The sequence below is a fragment of the Lupinus angustifolius genome, chromosome LG15 (genome assembly GCF_001865875.1).
Source record: "Lupinus angustifolius cultivar Tanjil chromosome LG15, LupAngTanjil_v1.0, whole genome shotgun sequence".
NCBI classification, from domain to species: Eukaryota; Viridiplantae; Streptophyta; class Magnoliopsida; order Fabales; family Fabaceae; genus Lupinus; species Lupinus angustifolius.
This window is the reverse complement of record NC_032023.1, coordinates 17,615,771-17,629,883: the sequence shown is the minus strand read 5'-3', so window position 1 is coordinate 17,629,883 and position 14,113 is coordinate 17,615,771. Positions and strand designations below refer to the sequence as shown.

At 33.6% G+C, this 14,113-nt stretch overlaps 2 protein-coding genes across 3 annotated transcripts; both read left to right on the top strand.

Annotated features, from left to right (window-relative positions):
* On the top strand, nucleotides 1,726-6,948 carry LOC109328704 (DEAD-box ATP-dependent RNA helicase 10). The gene is made up of 13 exons (XM_019562287.1): nucleotides 1,726-1,919; nucleotides 2,070-2,199; nucleotides 2,326-2,395; nucleotides 2,527-2,589; nucleotides 3,596-3,670; nucleotides 4,434-4,553; nucleotides 4,878-4,919; nucleotides 5,020-5,094; nucleotides 5,594-5,740; nucleotides 5,921-6,058; nucleotides 6,289-6,400; nucleotides 6,478-6,566; nucleotides 6,785-6,948. The coding sequence occupies exons 1-13, from the start codon at nucleotides 1,784-1,786 to the stop codon at nucleotides 6,902-6,904; spliced, it is 1,317 nt and encodes a 438-aa protein (XP_019417832.1). The 5' UTR covers nucleotides 1,726-1,783; the 3' UTR covers nucleotides 6,905-6,948.
* On the top strand, nucleotides 7,635-13,464 carry LOC109328369 (probable beta-D-xylosidase 7). 2 transcript variants are annotated; one of them, XM_019561803.1, is made up of 6 exons: nucleotides 7,635-8,119; nucleotides 8,231-8,530; nucleotides 9,720-9,889; nucleotides 9,975-10,072; nucleotides 11,504-12,274; nucleotides 12,626-13,464. In XM_019561803.1, exons 1-6 carry the CDS (start codon nucleotides 7,646-7,648, stop codon nucleotides 13,216-13,218), a joined length of 2,406 nt encoding a protein of 801 aa, XP_019417348.1. In that variant the 5' UTR covers nucleotides 7,635-7,645; the 3' UTR covers nucleotides 13,219-13,464. The 2 variants fall into 2 exon arrangements, with proteins under 2 accessions (XP_019417348.1, XP_019417349.1); XM_019561804.1 differs by having other exon boundaries at nucleotides 7,986-8,103.

Sequence of the window (14,113 nt, the reverse complement as noted above, 5' to 3'; positions counted from 1 at the left end):
GTTTTATAAACGGGTTTTTAAAAATAGCCGTAGTACATACGGGCGGGTACGAGTATTATGGTACTTGTGTCTTCGGATACCCGTTATTTATATGATAATATATTATATTTAATTAAAATAAAAATTATATTATTCTAACATTCATTACACTATGTACATTTTTTCCTTTCACCTTGTTTACATATTTTATTGAGTTTCGTGGTGAAACACCCTATAAATATTATAACATGTGTAGAAATACACATGTTTTACAAATAAAATATATAATTTTTGTTAAGGAAATGAGAACAAAAAATCACACAAATAAAAAACACAATTAAATTTAGTATTTTTGCCAAATATTCAATCAAAAGGTACAAAAATAATTAAGTTTCATATCATTTGAAACATAATAGAACTAAAAAATTAAAAATTCATTTATAATATAGGAAACTCGCATATACTCGTTGTACCTGCGGGTACCCATAAATTCATGTCAATACACGTACACGGGTACCCGCACAAGTACAAGCGAATATGAGTAATACTCTCTTATTTTGAACGAGTATCGGGTAGCCACTACCGTATCTGCGTGTTTCTGTTGCCATCCCTAAGTGAAGTAAAGTTAACCGAGTGGAGCTGGTGCAATTTGCTGAGGCCACGTGTTTGATCCATAGCCCAAGTTCAAGAAAAACTGGCGATCAAGTGTTTTTACACGTGGCTGATGCTGACGGCATGAGCACAATGCATGGGCTGAACCTCATTAAACTAACTTGGACTTTTTACCCAGACGAATTTAACTTGACCCTGGTTAGCCCTACATTTTTTTTTGAAGGAAATCTTATATTATATTTTTTTCCTATGAGTGATAATCCACTTACTCTTCATTATAGTTATAAATTTTATGAACATCTAATAGTTAGATATTCAATAATTCATTTTATGAACATCTAATAGTTAGATAATCAATAATTCAAACCATTGAATTTCCCTATAATAGCTATGATGAAAAGTAAGTTTAAAAAACTTAATCTTGAGAAACTGTATTTAGCATGAGTGAAATAAGGGGATCGACACGCACATCTCGAGAAGAAAGGATAAGTATTAGATTGGGCAAGTGTGTGTAATACTTTCTTATTCTCAAACTCGTATTATTACGAATAACTGTGCCAGTAATAAATATATGTGTGTATCAAATGAATTTTGATTAAATATTTATGTATTTTATAATAATAATTATATAAAAATAATTTTTACATAAATAAGAATATATTATATAATAAACCTATGATTGTACTCAAATCACTACTATTTATTATTAAAAATAAAGCAATATAACATATAATTTTATATTAACAATATATAATATATAAAAATTTGATTACAAATAAATTTATAAATATATAGATCTTATGATTGAGTATCATAAAAAAATTTCTCACCTATATTATTGTTGCTTATATATCCATTATATGTAATTTTTATGGGTACCTATTACTTATTTACTTTTTTTCATCCATAGTGAGAACTTCCTGCACTCAAAATCCCTTTTATTTTATCCTTTACCATCCATTTTAGTTCTCTTATGTTTGTCTATTCTCTTTTATGAAAAACAAAAATAAAAGTAATGGGTCAGACTGTTTAGCCCATTATTACACTTCTCATACCTAGGTCCACCATGTAGCTATATATATATATATACCTCTCTCTCCCATACCTAAGCCTAAGTGCAGCAAAGAGAAGCGAAAGACAAAGTTCGAATAAAGGGAATTTTATTAACCTGACCTGTTAGAAAGTGACAAAGATGGCTGAAGAAAATGAAGAACTGAAAACATTCAAGGATTTAGGTTTAGCTGAACCATTGGCGGAAGCTTGTGACAGATTGGGATGGAAAAATCCCTTAAAGATTCAGGTTGAGGCCATTCCTGCTGCACTTCAAGGTTAGGGTTTCTATTCTCTTGAACTATAGTGAGAGATGACAATATGATTTGTAACATGAAATAGGATTTGACCTTCTATAAGAATTACCCAAACAAACCCTAAATGCACCCTGAACTGGTGGTTGTTTTTATGTATAATGTGTTTCACAGGAAAAGATGTGATTGGACTGGCCCAAACGGGTTCTGGTAAGACTGGAGCTTTTGCTCTTCCCATATTGCATGCTCTGCTAGAAGCACCACGCCCGAATCATTTTTTTGCTTGTGTGTTGTCACCCACAAGGTTTGCTCCCTTGATACCTAATCATGTATCTGATTTTCATAATTTACATTTTATTGAATGTATAATTGTTTTGACTGATATTTAACTTTTATATTTTTTCTCTTTTTACTGCATTTCTTCATCTAGAGAGCTTGCTATTCAAATTGCTGAGCAGTTTGAAGCTTTAGGTTGTGAAATAGGTGTCAAGTGTGCTGTGGTGAGTTTCAATCTATTTATCAAATTCATAATGCACTACTTTGTGCTGGTTAAGTAGCACTGTGTTATAATTCTATTAATTGCAAGCTTTATCTTAATCCTATTTATTTGCATCGTTTTCATTTTCTCTAGCTTGTTGGAGGGATTGATATGGTACAGCAATCCATCAAAATAGCAAAGCAGCCTCATATTATTGTAAGTGTTAATAATGCTTTAGGTTACTTCAATTTAATTTGTCTCCTGTACTTCAATATCAAAATATTATTTGGTAATAGTTGAGTGATATCGAAAACCTAATCTGGTGCCTGTGGATAAAATATGTTGCTCATGTTTCATTGAAGAAATGCGCTATGTTGTGTCATTGATTTCTTAATCTACTATTGAACTCGGTAGTGATCAGACCTTTTGATAACATTGTATTGGTTAATGATTTCTCCGCACCAAAATCAGATTGATTAGTATTTAGTTATCATATTTTCTAAAAGCACCATATGGGATACACATATATTGTGAGAGACAAGCATATTGTTTTCAAGTTGTAAAATTGTCTATTAATGTTAGCGTACTAGTATAAAGAAGAATTACTGATTATATAATTGGACTAAATTATTTCTGTTGGGTTTTAATTCTTATAGCTGTTAGCTTGTCTTCTTTTAAATATTATTCTAAGCTGCTTAACACGGTTTATAAACACTTGCTAGCTAAGAATAGTTATTCTTGCTCAAATTTAACAGCGGTCTGCACAATGCAAATGGTGGATCAAACTATAAATTTGACACAGTCCAAGTGCATTCTTTGCTAAACTGTTTAAAATATGATTCATGTATGTTTGGGTTTCAACTTGCTTTTTATCATGTGAAAAAGTCAGATTTAATTATCGATTTTTTAGTGCTAAAAATTTCTAGCTGTGTGGTAGTTTGGTGAGATTACCCTTAAGTTATAAGTTTCTTACAATGTGCATCACTTAATCAAAAAATGATTATACAATTGTCTGGTTCAAGAGAAAACTGGAACTTTTATGATTATACAATTGTCTGGTTCAAGAGAAAACTGAAACTTTTTGTTATTATGCTCGGAAAACATTTAGATTTTAATTTTGATGTATTGATGCCTCTTGTTTTCCAATAATTTTAGTCTTCTCATTTCAATTTTCCTGCCTTAGTTTTCTATTATTAATCATATTGAATTCACACTCTTGCAGGTTGGGACACCAGGGCGAGTTTTAGATCATCTAAAAAACACCAAGGGATTTTCTCTTAGTAGATTAAAATATTTGGTAAGATTCTGACATTTTTCTAGGCTCAAGATTTCTTCGTTATTGACACCTACTGATTGGATACATCTATCAACAAGTTTTTTTGTTAATATGTTGATTTACCTTTCTGCCTAACTTGGGGATTTGAATATTCTTATATTAGTCTGATGCTTGTCAAACACATTAAATTTTCAACTAATCCAAACATTAGGATGACTGTCTTACCTTTCAAATGGGTTTTTGGTCACTAGTCCTTTTTATTTTTTTTCCAAAAAAGCATAGCATAAGTTTAGTTCAATTTGTGTATTATCTGCCTACCCTATTTGCTGCTTGCATTGATAAGTTCATCAAGGATTTACTTGTATTGCTTCGTTAAAAAAATATAGTTAATTTTTAGGAAAGATTTAGAGATCAATGCTTTGTAAAAATACATGATTTAATATAGAGCATTTTGGCATCATTTTATCTATGTAGCTGCCCCCACCTAGTGCGAATAGGGCTTGACTGCTGTAATTTTTAGAGTTGTGAAATAGAAATGTAGAATTCATTGTTCATTTTGATGACTAGCATATGGTTTTTTGATTGATTCAAGTTGAATTTTCTTGAGACATGTATGTTTTTGCATTTAACAGTTTATGGATGATTGACCCTTTTGTGTTATGTTGTGAATATTAACAAAAGAAAATATGTATATTTAAGCAGTCATTTTGTTTGCCTACATTTTCTCTCTCTGTTCATATCATGTATATCTTGGACTTGCTTGATTAATCTGCATTTTGAGCAGGTCTTGGATGAGGCAGACAGACTGTTGAATGAGGACTTTGAGGAATCACTTAATGATATTTTACAAGAGATTCCTCGTGAACGGAGAACGTTTCTGTTTTCTGCTACAATGACTAAGAAGGTATATATGTAGATGCATTAATAATTGTGCACTTACGAAGGAGAACATGATACTATTTAACTGATACTTTTTTTATTGCCTAAATACTGTTCTGTAATACTAAATATGCAAGTATAGCCTTTTTATTCACGTATTCTGAGATATAGATTCCACATTAGCTATAGTAACATGCATATGCTCCTTTAATGATGTTGTGATACAATTGATGCAAACAAAATGTTTTCTAGGAGCTTCTTATATAATTCAGATGTTTGATTGTTAGCAGATATTCGTTTTTATTTATTTTTAATGCTAATAGAGTAAGTTGCACTCTTGCTGTTGCAGGTCCAAAAACTTGAAAGGGTTTGTTTAAGGAATCCTGTAAAGGTACAACTGTAATATCTGCAGATACTTATGTAAAATTGTATCTTTTTTATTCTGATATTGCTTACATTTTTATTTATTTATTTGTTTATATTCAACTTAGATTGAAGCAGCGTCTAAGTATTCCACAGTTGACACACTGAAGCAGCAGTTTCGCTTCTTGCCTGCAAAACACAAGGTTTCTTGTTCTCTCTTGTTCAAAAAATGGTCGATTTCGACAAAAAAAGTTTGGCTATCACTTGTATGCTCATGGTTCTGGCCCAATGGAAGCCATCTAAAGATTATTACATGTTGAGAGAAAATTAATATGAATGTCATTTCACTTGTGTCCCCCCTTTTGAAATGAGCATTGGTTTCCTTCTTCAATTGATTCCCTATTATTGTCTTCTCCTAAAATGAGCTATAACTGAGTCTCTGATGATAGATTAATTACCTAGATATGCAATAGGTGTAGCTAAGTAAAAATAATTTATTTATTTTAATACTGAAATTGATTATGATGTTAGAGTGAAAGCACTATTGAGTGTACATAAATAGTTTTATTGAAACTTATAATAGAGTAGCTATTTGGGTGATAGCGAATTGACATAATTTTATGCATTTTGGGTTTTATCAATCAGAGCTAATATGTTTTATGCTTTTGATGATAGTGTTCATTAATTTAGTGTTTCTTATAGGATTGCTACCTTGTGTACATTCTCACTGAAATGTCTGCAAGTACATCAATGGTGTTCACCCGTACATGTGATTCAACTCGGCTTCTGGCTTTGATTCTCAGGAATCTCGGTCTCAAAGCCATCCCAATTAATGGTCATATGAGTCAGGTAATTGTACTATAGTCCCTGTATTATAATAGTAAGCGTGTTAAACTTATCATTCATTTCTCTTGTATTGGGATAGGGGTTGCCCCAGTGCAGGAAGTGGTTTTCTTTGTTATCTCTTGTTGTTAGTGGGCGTGCCAATGAAGTGCCTCTAATTTTTTATTTATAATCTTATTTTGACAGTCAAAGAGGCTTGGAGCCTTGAATAAGTTTAAGTCTGGGGATTGCAATATTCTCCTTTGTACTGATGTAGCCAGTAGAGGACTGGATATTCCAGCAGTGGATATGGTGATCAATTATGACATTCCCACAAACTCCAAAGTAAGATGTTCTACTTATTCCTTTTATAGTTTTATTACCATGTTCTATTACATCTTCAATCTAATCAGCAGTTTGCCATTAAACTTCTTAGTGTAATTCTACAAACTTGGTAATTTCATGGTCCTATAAGAATTGGTATCTAAACTTTGATGCTGATCATGGACCGAGATGAGCATTTTGAGTTTCTTTTTTGTTTCTATTCACTGGACTTCCCATCTTGTATGTTACAGGATTATATTCATCGTGTGGGAAGGACTGCTCGTGCAGGGCGCTCCGGGGTTGCCATTTCTCTTGTGAACCAATATGAGCTGGAGTGGTACATTCAAATCGAGAAGCTTATAGGTCAGTAGAATATGATATTTCTCTGACTTGGCATTTTAAGAAATGCAACAGTTTCCTGATGAATAACTATATTTCAGGCAAGAAGCTTCCAGAGTATCCTGCACAAGAAGCCGAGGTTTTGCTTTTGGAAGAGCGTGTTAGTGAGGCCAAAAGATTAGCAGTGACGGTAAAATAATTCATGCAGCTTATTTTATATCTTTAACTCTACTTTGTGGTTATTTTATTAAAGGCGGCAGATTTTGTCCATAGTTCAATGCACATTTTTGTGTGCTTACAAGTGGCGATGCACCTTTCTTGGCCTGTCCCAGTACTGTGTGTAAAGTATGCTTTAAATTTATCAGTTTTAAGTAATTTGCCTAAATGTTCATGTTTTTACTTCTGTAGAAAATTAAGGAGACTGGAGGGAAGAAAAGGAGGGGTGAAGGAGATTACGCCGATGAAGATATAGACAAGTATTTAGGTCTTAAGGATGGAAGGTCGTCCAAGAAGTTTAAAAGAAGATGAGATCATATCACACTGCAGTTTATCTGTGTATATTGCCAATTTTGCAAACTATTACTTTGTTGTAGTCTTGATTTGTTTCCTATTAGTATGAGAATTTGGGTTTTTAGAATGAGGCTCTGGTTACTCTGAACCTATCTGCTGCTATCTGAGTTTATTGTGGGTGTCACGACTTTGTAACAGGCATAGGAATTAAGAAGCCTCATAAATTAATATCTAGTTATACTCTTGTGCGATTTTGATACATTCAAGTATTATAACATAAAGTGTGTTTAATTTAAAATAAACATTATCATGTAGTTGGTTACACCTTATTCTCTCAAATTATACCTAAAAATTACATTTGTTACATAAACTAACATGAAAGTAATATCAAAAGCATTAATTAATATTCAACTTAAAATTAAAAGATGTACCTAAAAAACATAAAAAATTAGTAGGTTAATGATAGCTGGGTCAATTAATAGCTCACATTAATTGAGAATGTCTAATGACAGCTTACAATTAAAACCTACATATTTGATTAATTCCTACTAAATGATATTAACTTATTGTGAATCATGTTCAAAAATTGAAAAATAAAGGAAGCTACGCCTAAATTAGACACATCACGTTAAGCAACTATCTTGTCCAAACGTAATGTTAGATGCACAAATAAGATAAGAAAATATTGATGAGGATCAAAAGAAGAAAAAAAAGGAAACTGTGTTGGCATAAACAAAGATAAGGACAGTTGACAAGTCCATGTGTGTCTTTATAAACTTTTGTGCAGTTCCAAATTCCAATCAACGCATTATTTTTCACTCTATGGCCCTCTCACCACTCTTTGTCTCCTTCGTTTTCCTCACTCTTACATTCACTCTTCATTCTCAACCACTACCACCACCACCATCACCACCATTTGCATGTGATTGGTCCAACCCTTCCTCAAGATCCTATCCATTTTGCAACCCCAAGCTCTCCATACTTGAAAGAACCAGAGACCTTGTCTCCAGACTCACATTGGACGAGAAACTCGCTCAGCTCGTAAACTCGGCTCCTCCGATTCCAAGACTCGGTATTCCAGCTTATGAATGGTGGAGTGAAGCACTGCATGGAGTTGCAAAGAGCCGTGGCATTAATTTCAGTAGTGGAGCTATATCTTCTGCAACTAGCTTCCCTCAAGTTATTCTCACTGCTGCAACCTTTGATTCTCACCTATGGTACCGTATCGGTTTGGTCAGTCACTCACTCACCAAAATTTCCCATGACTTGATGTTGTTAAGTCCGTTTTCTACGCTGATATTTGTTTTGTTTCTCTTATGGGGCATGTATGTGTGAACAATGAAGGCCATTGGAATTGAAGGGAGAGCAATATATAACAATGGTCAAGCTATGGGAATGACATTTTGGGCTCCAAACATTAACATATTCAGAGACCCAAGATGGGGTAGAGGACAAGAAACAGCTGGTGAAGATCCATTTGTAACTTCAACATATGCAGTGTCCTTTGTGAGAGGAATTCAAGGTGATTCTTTTCATGGAGGCAAGTTGATGGGTCATCTTCAAGCTTCAGCTTGTTGCAAACATTTTACTGCTTATGATTTGGATAATTGGAAAGGTGTTAGTCGCTTTGTCTTCGATGCTCGTGTAAGTACACCTCACTTGCTCTTTCTATTGGCTATTGTGTCATAATTTCAATATTATGAAGTTGTTATAATCATGATTGTTGATTAATTTCTTCACCAATGGTGATAAATATACATTATCTTTAGGGTGTACATAACAGTATTTTTTAACAACTTTTTATCATAGGGTAAGAGCTTTTTGTAGGCAATTTTTTTAGTACCCTTCCTTAAAGGTTGAGTTGATGTAAGACACATTAAGTAAAGATGAAAATCTTCTGTCTGGAAGTATATCATCAAAGTCATGAATGTTTAATTTTTTTTGAAATATTAAAAATAGCTAATATTTTTTTTGAAATATTGGCTTGAAACATGATTTGGGACATACTTGAGGACAATAAATCCTTGTTGAGTGGATTCATGTAATTTATGCGTAAATTTGTTTTTGTCCTTAAAAGTATTTTGAATTTTAGTTTTAATCCCCATATTTTTGGATTTTGGTAATTATATATTCCGAAGTTTTTGTTTTAGTCTCATGGGATGATATTGCTAACACCAACATGTGATATGTGTATACTATTTGATGATGTGATCCATTATGGTATTAACACATCATAAAAGAATACTAAAACTAAAAGGACCAACTAAAACATGAACCAAAATCTAAGGTGGGGAAATTGAGGGATCAAGATCAAAATTGCATTCATTTGGAGAGTAAAAATATATTTACCTCTATAATTTAATAGATTCTATATGAAATTCACTCAATAATAATACAAATATTTAAAATAAAAATGTGTTGCTATCAACTTTTTTTGCTATAAGAAATGTGTTGCCGACCAAAGTGTGGAAATTTTATTTTGTGCATTGAATTCTTTGTTGTTATACTGTTGGAGTGGACCAAGTGCTTTAACTTATCATTCTGTAATTGAATAATTTGATATCCGTCGCACTTTATTAATCATGTGGCTATCGTTTCAAACCTAGGAAATTAATTATAACATGCATGATCTATGGTTTAATGGATTTATCACCTTTATACAATGACAAGGATTATCAGTAGAATGTATTGCCATGTTGGGCTTTTAATTTGCATATTATTTGAGAAGTACAATGCTAGATATGAAGATGAGTGTTTAATGAATGTTCATACTTTATGTTAATACTATTTTTTACCATTTTCTGAAATCTCCTGTATACACATTATTATTCAGGTTAGTTTACAAGACTTAGCAGACACATATCAGCCACCATTTAAGAGTTGTGTGAAGCAAGGAAGAGCTAGTGGGATAATGTGTGCTTATAATCGTGTCAATGGGGTCCCAAGCTGTGCAGATTTCAATCTCTTAACCAAAACTGTTAGAGAAAAATGGGATTTCAATGGGTAACTAGTTACCTTGTTTGAAAATCTTTTTGAACCAATGCATATTTCTTTCTTTAACAACTTTGAGTGAAAACGATCATATTAGGTACATTGCGTCGGATTGTAATGCAGTCGCGATCATACATGATCAGCAAGGATATGCAAAATCACCAGAGGAAGCTGTAGCCGATGTTCTTCGGGCTGGTATGGTGGGACCTAATCCTCTTGTTATCTTTTATTCCTATGTTTTATGTGATAGTCATGATAATAATCATACTCTTAAGTCTTGGGTTATATAATTTAGTTTATAGAGTGCAAAGGGTAATCAATCACTTATTTGTATATTCCTTCAAGTTTTTGTCACTTACCTATTGTCCAGTTTGCATAGCGTTATAGCATTAAGTCATGTATGGCATGGCCCACACTTCCAATTGGCTGCCAGCCATTATTCGTGTCTCTCCCAGGAATTAAATCTCACTCCGCCCCGCCTATTTCATTATCTTGAATGTAATAAGTATTTGTTTACTATTTTTTATTGACAATTGATTTTAAGATGATATTTTCTGCTTTATTCGGTGCTAAAACAATTTTATAAGTATATGTGGAAGTGTTTTCTTCTTCTATTAATTTTCTGTTCTTTTTAACAGAGTTTTCTGTTTAAAGATTGGCCTTATTATATATATGTTCACCCAATATTCTCTAGTGCATCATTCTATTTATCATCATTAGACTCTTACATATATGTTCACCTAATTGTCTATATGTCTTTATTTCTCGCTTTACCAATGAATTGTGAGGACCCCAAAGAAGACTTTCTTTCTGCTGGTATTTCACCCAGCTGTGCCACACTCACTTTTTGCCTTAGGTATAGACACAGTTATTACATTTATTCATCCAGCTGTGTCACACTCACTTTTAGGCTTAGGCATAGAGACAGTTACACTTAAAACAGTAAGCTATTTATAGAAGAGTATAAAATTTATCGACCAACCTGGAATAGTTTTTTAAGTAGCACATCATATCATTCATATATTGCTTTTATTAAACAATGGTGGATGATGTAATGACGAGTGTAAAAAACTTTTACATTATCATTGCATATGTTATTTAGTTTGCACATGAGAGTGCAAAAGCTAAGCTAGTCTAGTGGTGAGGTTGCTACCACACACTCAAGGCTGGAAGGAATGTGATGTTATTAGGAAAATTCAGGCTTCTAATATTGTCCTTGGTAATATAATCAAATAATCCCATTTTTTTTAAAATAAAAAATTGATCAAGTATGGTAAAACACATCATGACTACTACCAACTTGGTTGAAAAATGTTTTGTTAGCTGAAAGAAAACTCTCTTCGATGATTTCTATTAGTGGAAATAGATTATTAGCCTTCTTCTATCAGCCCTTGTTACACATTAAAGAATTATTACTGCTGTATATGCCTGTTATGATTGCATAGAATCCACATTCCACACATGAATATTCAATTAGGAACAATCTATACCATGAAAATAAAAGGGCTAGTGCAGTTTACAGAAGAAGAAAATGACTAATTTCTCAATTCTGTTACGTTTAATGCTGCTACTTTAACTACGTACTAGTAAGATGGGTCATGAAGATTGTGTTTTAAAATTTTGCAGGGATGGATTTGGAATGTGGTAATTATTTGTCAAGCCATGCTAAATCAGCAGTATTGCAGAAAAAAGTACCTATATCTGAAATAGACCGTGCCCTTCATAATCTGTTTTCTATTAGAATAAGGCTAGGCCTATTTAATGGAAATCCAACCAAACTCTCATTTGGCATGATTGGCCCCAACCATGTTTGTTCCAAAAAGCACCAATATCTTGCACTTGAAGCTGCAAGAAGTGGCATTGTCCTTTTGAAGAACTCCGATGCGCTTCTCCCACTTCCGAAAACAAACCCTGCTATTTCCCTGGCAGTGATAGGTCCCAATGCCAATGATTTCACAACTCTTGCAGGAAACTATGCTGGCCCTCCTTGTAGAAATATGACAGTTTTGCAAGGTTTGCATCACTATGTTAAGAACACCGTTTTCCATCCTGGCTGTGATGGTGGACCAAAGTGTCCAACTGCTCAAATAGAAGAGGCTGTGGAAGTTGCAAGGAAAGTGGATTATGTGGTGCTCGTTATGGGTTTGAATCAAAGTGAGGAGATGGAAGACCTCGATCGCGTTCAACTTGACTTGCCAGGCAAGCAACTAGAACTTATCAATTCAGTTGCTAAAGCTTCTAAGAGACCAGTTATTTTGGTGCTCCTTTGTGGAGGTCCGGTAGATATCACTTTACCCAAGTATAATCACAAAATTGGAGGCATCCTTTGGGCTGGTTATCCCGGGGAACTTGGAGGCATAGCACTTGCACAGATTATCTTTGGTGACCACAACCCAGGTGAATTTTCTTCAATATTGATCATGAACTAATAGGCAAACATAAAAATGAAGGCTTTAAAGTTTATTACTCAAACAACCCTTATATTCTCATGCTACTTTCTATATCTATATATTTAAAACCTTCTTTGTTGTTATATAAATTTGTGGTTAATCACCTGTATTGGATAGTTATTAAAGAATTGTATAATGTTACATTTATGATTATGGTTAATTTATTAATCATTCAATACATGTGAATAACCATGAATTTATACATCATTAACTCGATGTAAAAAAATATGTAAAGACTAGTGTGAGATGATAATTTTTCTTACTCAAATGGGGTGCTTTATTCATCAATGAAATGCAGGAGGAAGACTACCAGTTACTTGGTATCCAAAAGATTACATCAAAGTACCAATGACAGACATGAGAATGAGAGCTGACCCATCATCAGGTTATCCAGGGAGAACTTACAGATTTTACAAAGGTCCAAAGGTGTATAAATTTGGCTATGGCTTAAGCTACTCAAAATATTCCTATGAGTTTGTTTCAGTGACACATGACAAGCTTCACTTGAATCAATCATCCACTCATTTGATGATGGACGAAAATTCCGAAACCATAAGATACAAACTAGTTTCTGAGTTGGGTGAAGATTCTTGCCAAAGCAAAATGGTCTCAGTGACTGTGGGAGTTAAAAATCATGGAAGCATGGTGGGGAGGCATCCTGTGTTGCTATTCATGAAGCCTGGAAAGCACAGAAGTGGAAGTCCTATGAAACAGTTGGTGGGTTTTGAGAGTGTGTTGCTTGATGCAGGGGAAAGGACTCAAATTGAATTTGAGTTAAGCCCTTGTGAGCACCTTAGTAGAGCAAATGAGGCTGGTTCAATGGTAATAGAAGAAGGGTCTCATTTGTTGCTTGTGGGTGATGTAGAGTACCCAATACATATCACTATATGATACTACTCATTTATTCTTCAATAAGGTAAAGCTTATTTTGTGGCAATCTGTTTATGGAACATGATTTACTAAGGAATTATGACATGGAAACGTGTACTATAAACAGGTTAATTCTACCGAAGGAAACACTATTCAAGTATTTTGCATGTAAAAGCTGGTCATTTTTTATATTGGCCCGTAAAACCAGGCCAATGAATTAAACTTAATGCATCAATCATCATGTAATAAAATTTTTGCCATCTTTTATTTGTATTAATGCATAAACATGTTTTATTTCCCGGGAATATACCAAAATTTCATTTTATTCTCCATAATTTATTTTTTGGATTTTATGATGATAAATGAGTTTTACCTTGTTGCTTGAAACTAGCATGTTATACATACATATATATTCACCACTCTTATGCTTCTCTTGTGGTTGAGAATGTTTTGATTTCTTGTGGGGAAGCTTTGGTTACTGTTGTAAAAAGTTTGTATAAGCAAACCCATCAACCCCTCCCCCACAGCATACATGGATAGAAACTTGATGTAATTTACAAATGTATACAATTCTCTAAACTTAGGCTTAAACGCTCTAAAGACCATGACCCATTCAATTATGTTTTCTTCCCGTTTTTGCTTGGTTGGAATCATATTAACATGGTCAAATGTTTAGTAGAATAGACATGAAAAAAGTTCTACTCGGGTTATTTAGAAATCTAAGAAATTTTTAATGAGATATCTAATACTAGGGGTGAGGAAGACTCGACTCTACCCGCTCATCCAGTACGGCCCGATCATGATTGAGTTCGTTTGGGATGGGTCTGATCAGGTTTAGGGTCGGATTCTGGTTCAAAAAATAGTCCCGATCAATGGGTAGGGACCATGCATGATTTGGCTCGGCTCGGCGCATGGT

Coding starts and splice junctions, on each gene's coding strand:
- LOC109328704 (XM_019562287.1), top strand. CDS start 1,784: ATGGCTGAAGAAAATGAAGAACTGAAAACATTCAAGGATTTAGGTTTA. Junction 1,920..2,069: donor CATTCCTGCTGCACTTCAAG/GTTAGGGTTTCT, acceptor TGTGTTTCACAG/GAAAAGATGTGATTGGACTG. Junction 2,590..3,595: donor CAAAGCAGCCTCATATTATT/GTAAGTGTTAAT, acceptor ACACTCTTGCAG/GTTGGGACACCAGGGCGAGT.
- LOC109328369 (XM_019561803.1), top strand. CDS start 7,646: ATGTGTGTCTTTATAAACTTTTGTGCAGTTCCAAATTCCAATCAACGC. Junction 8,120..8,230: donor TATGGTACCGTATCGGTTTG/GTCAGTCACTCA, acceptor TGAACAATGAAG/GCCATTGGAATTGAAGGGAG. Junction 12,275..12,625: donor CTTTGGTGACCACAACCCAG/GTGAATTTTCTT, acceptor AATGAAATGCAG/GAGGAAGACTACCAGTTACT.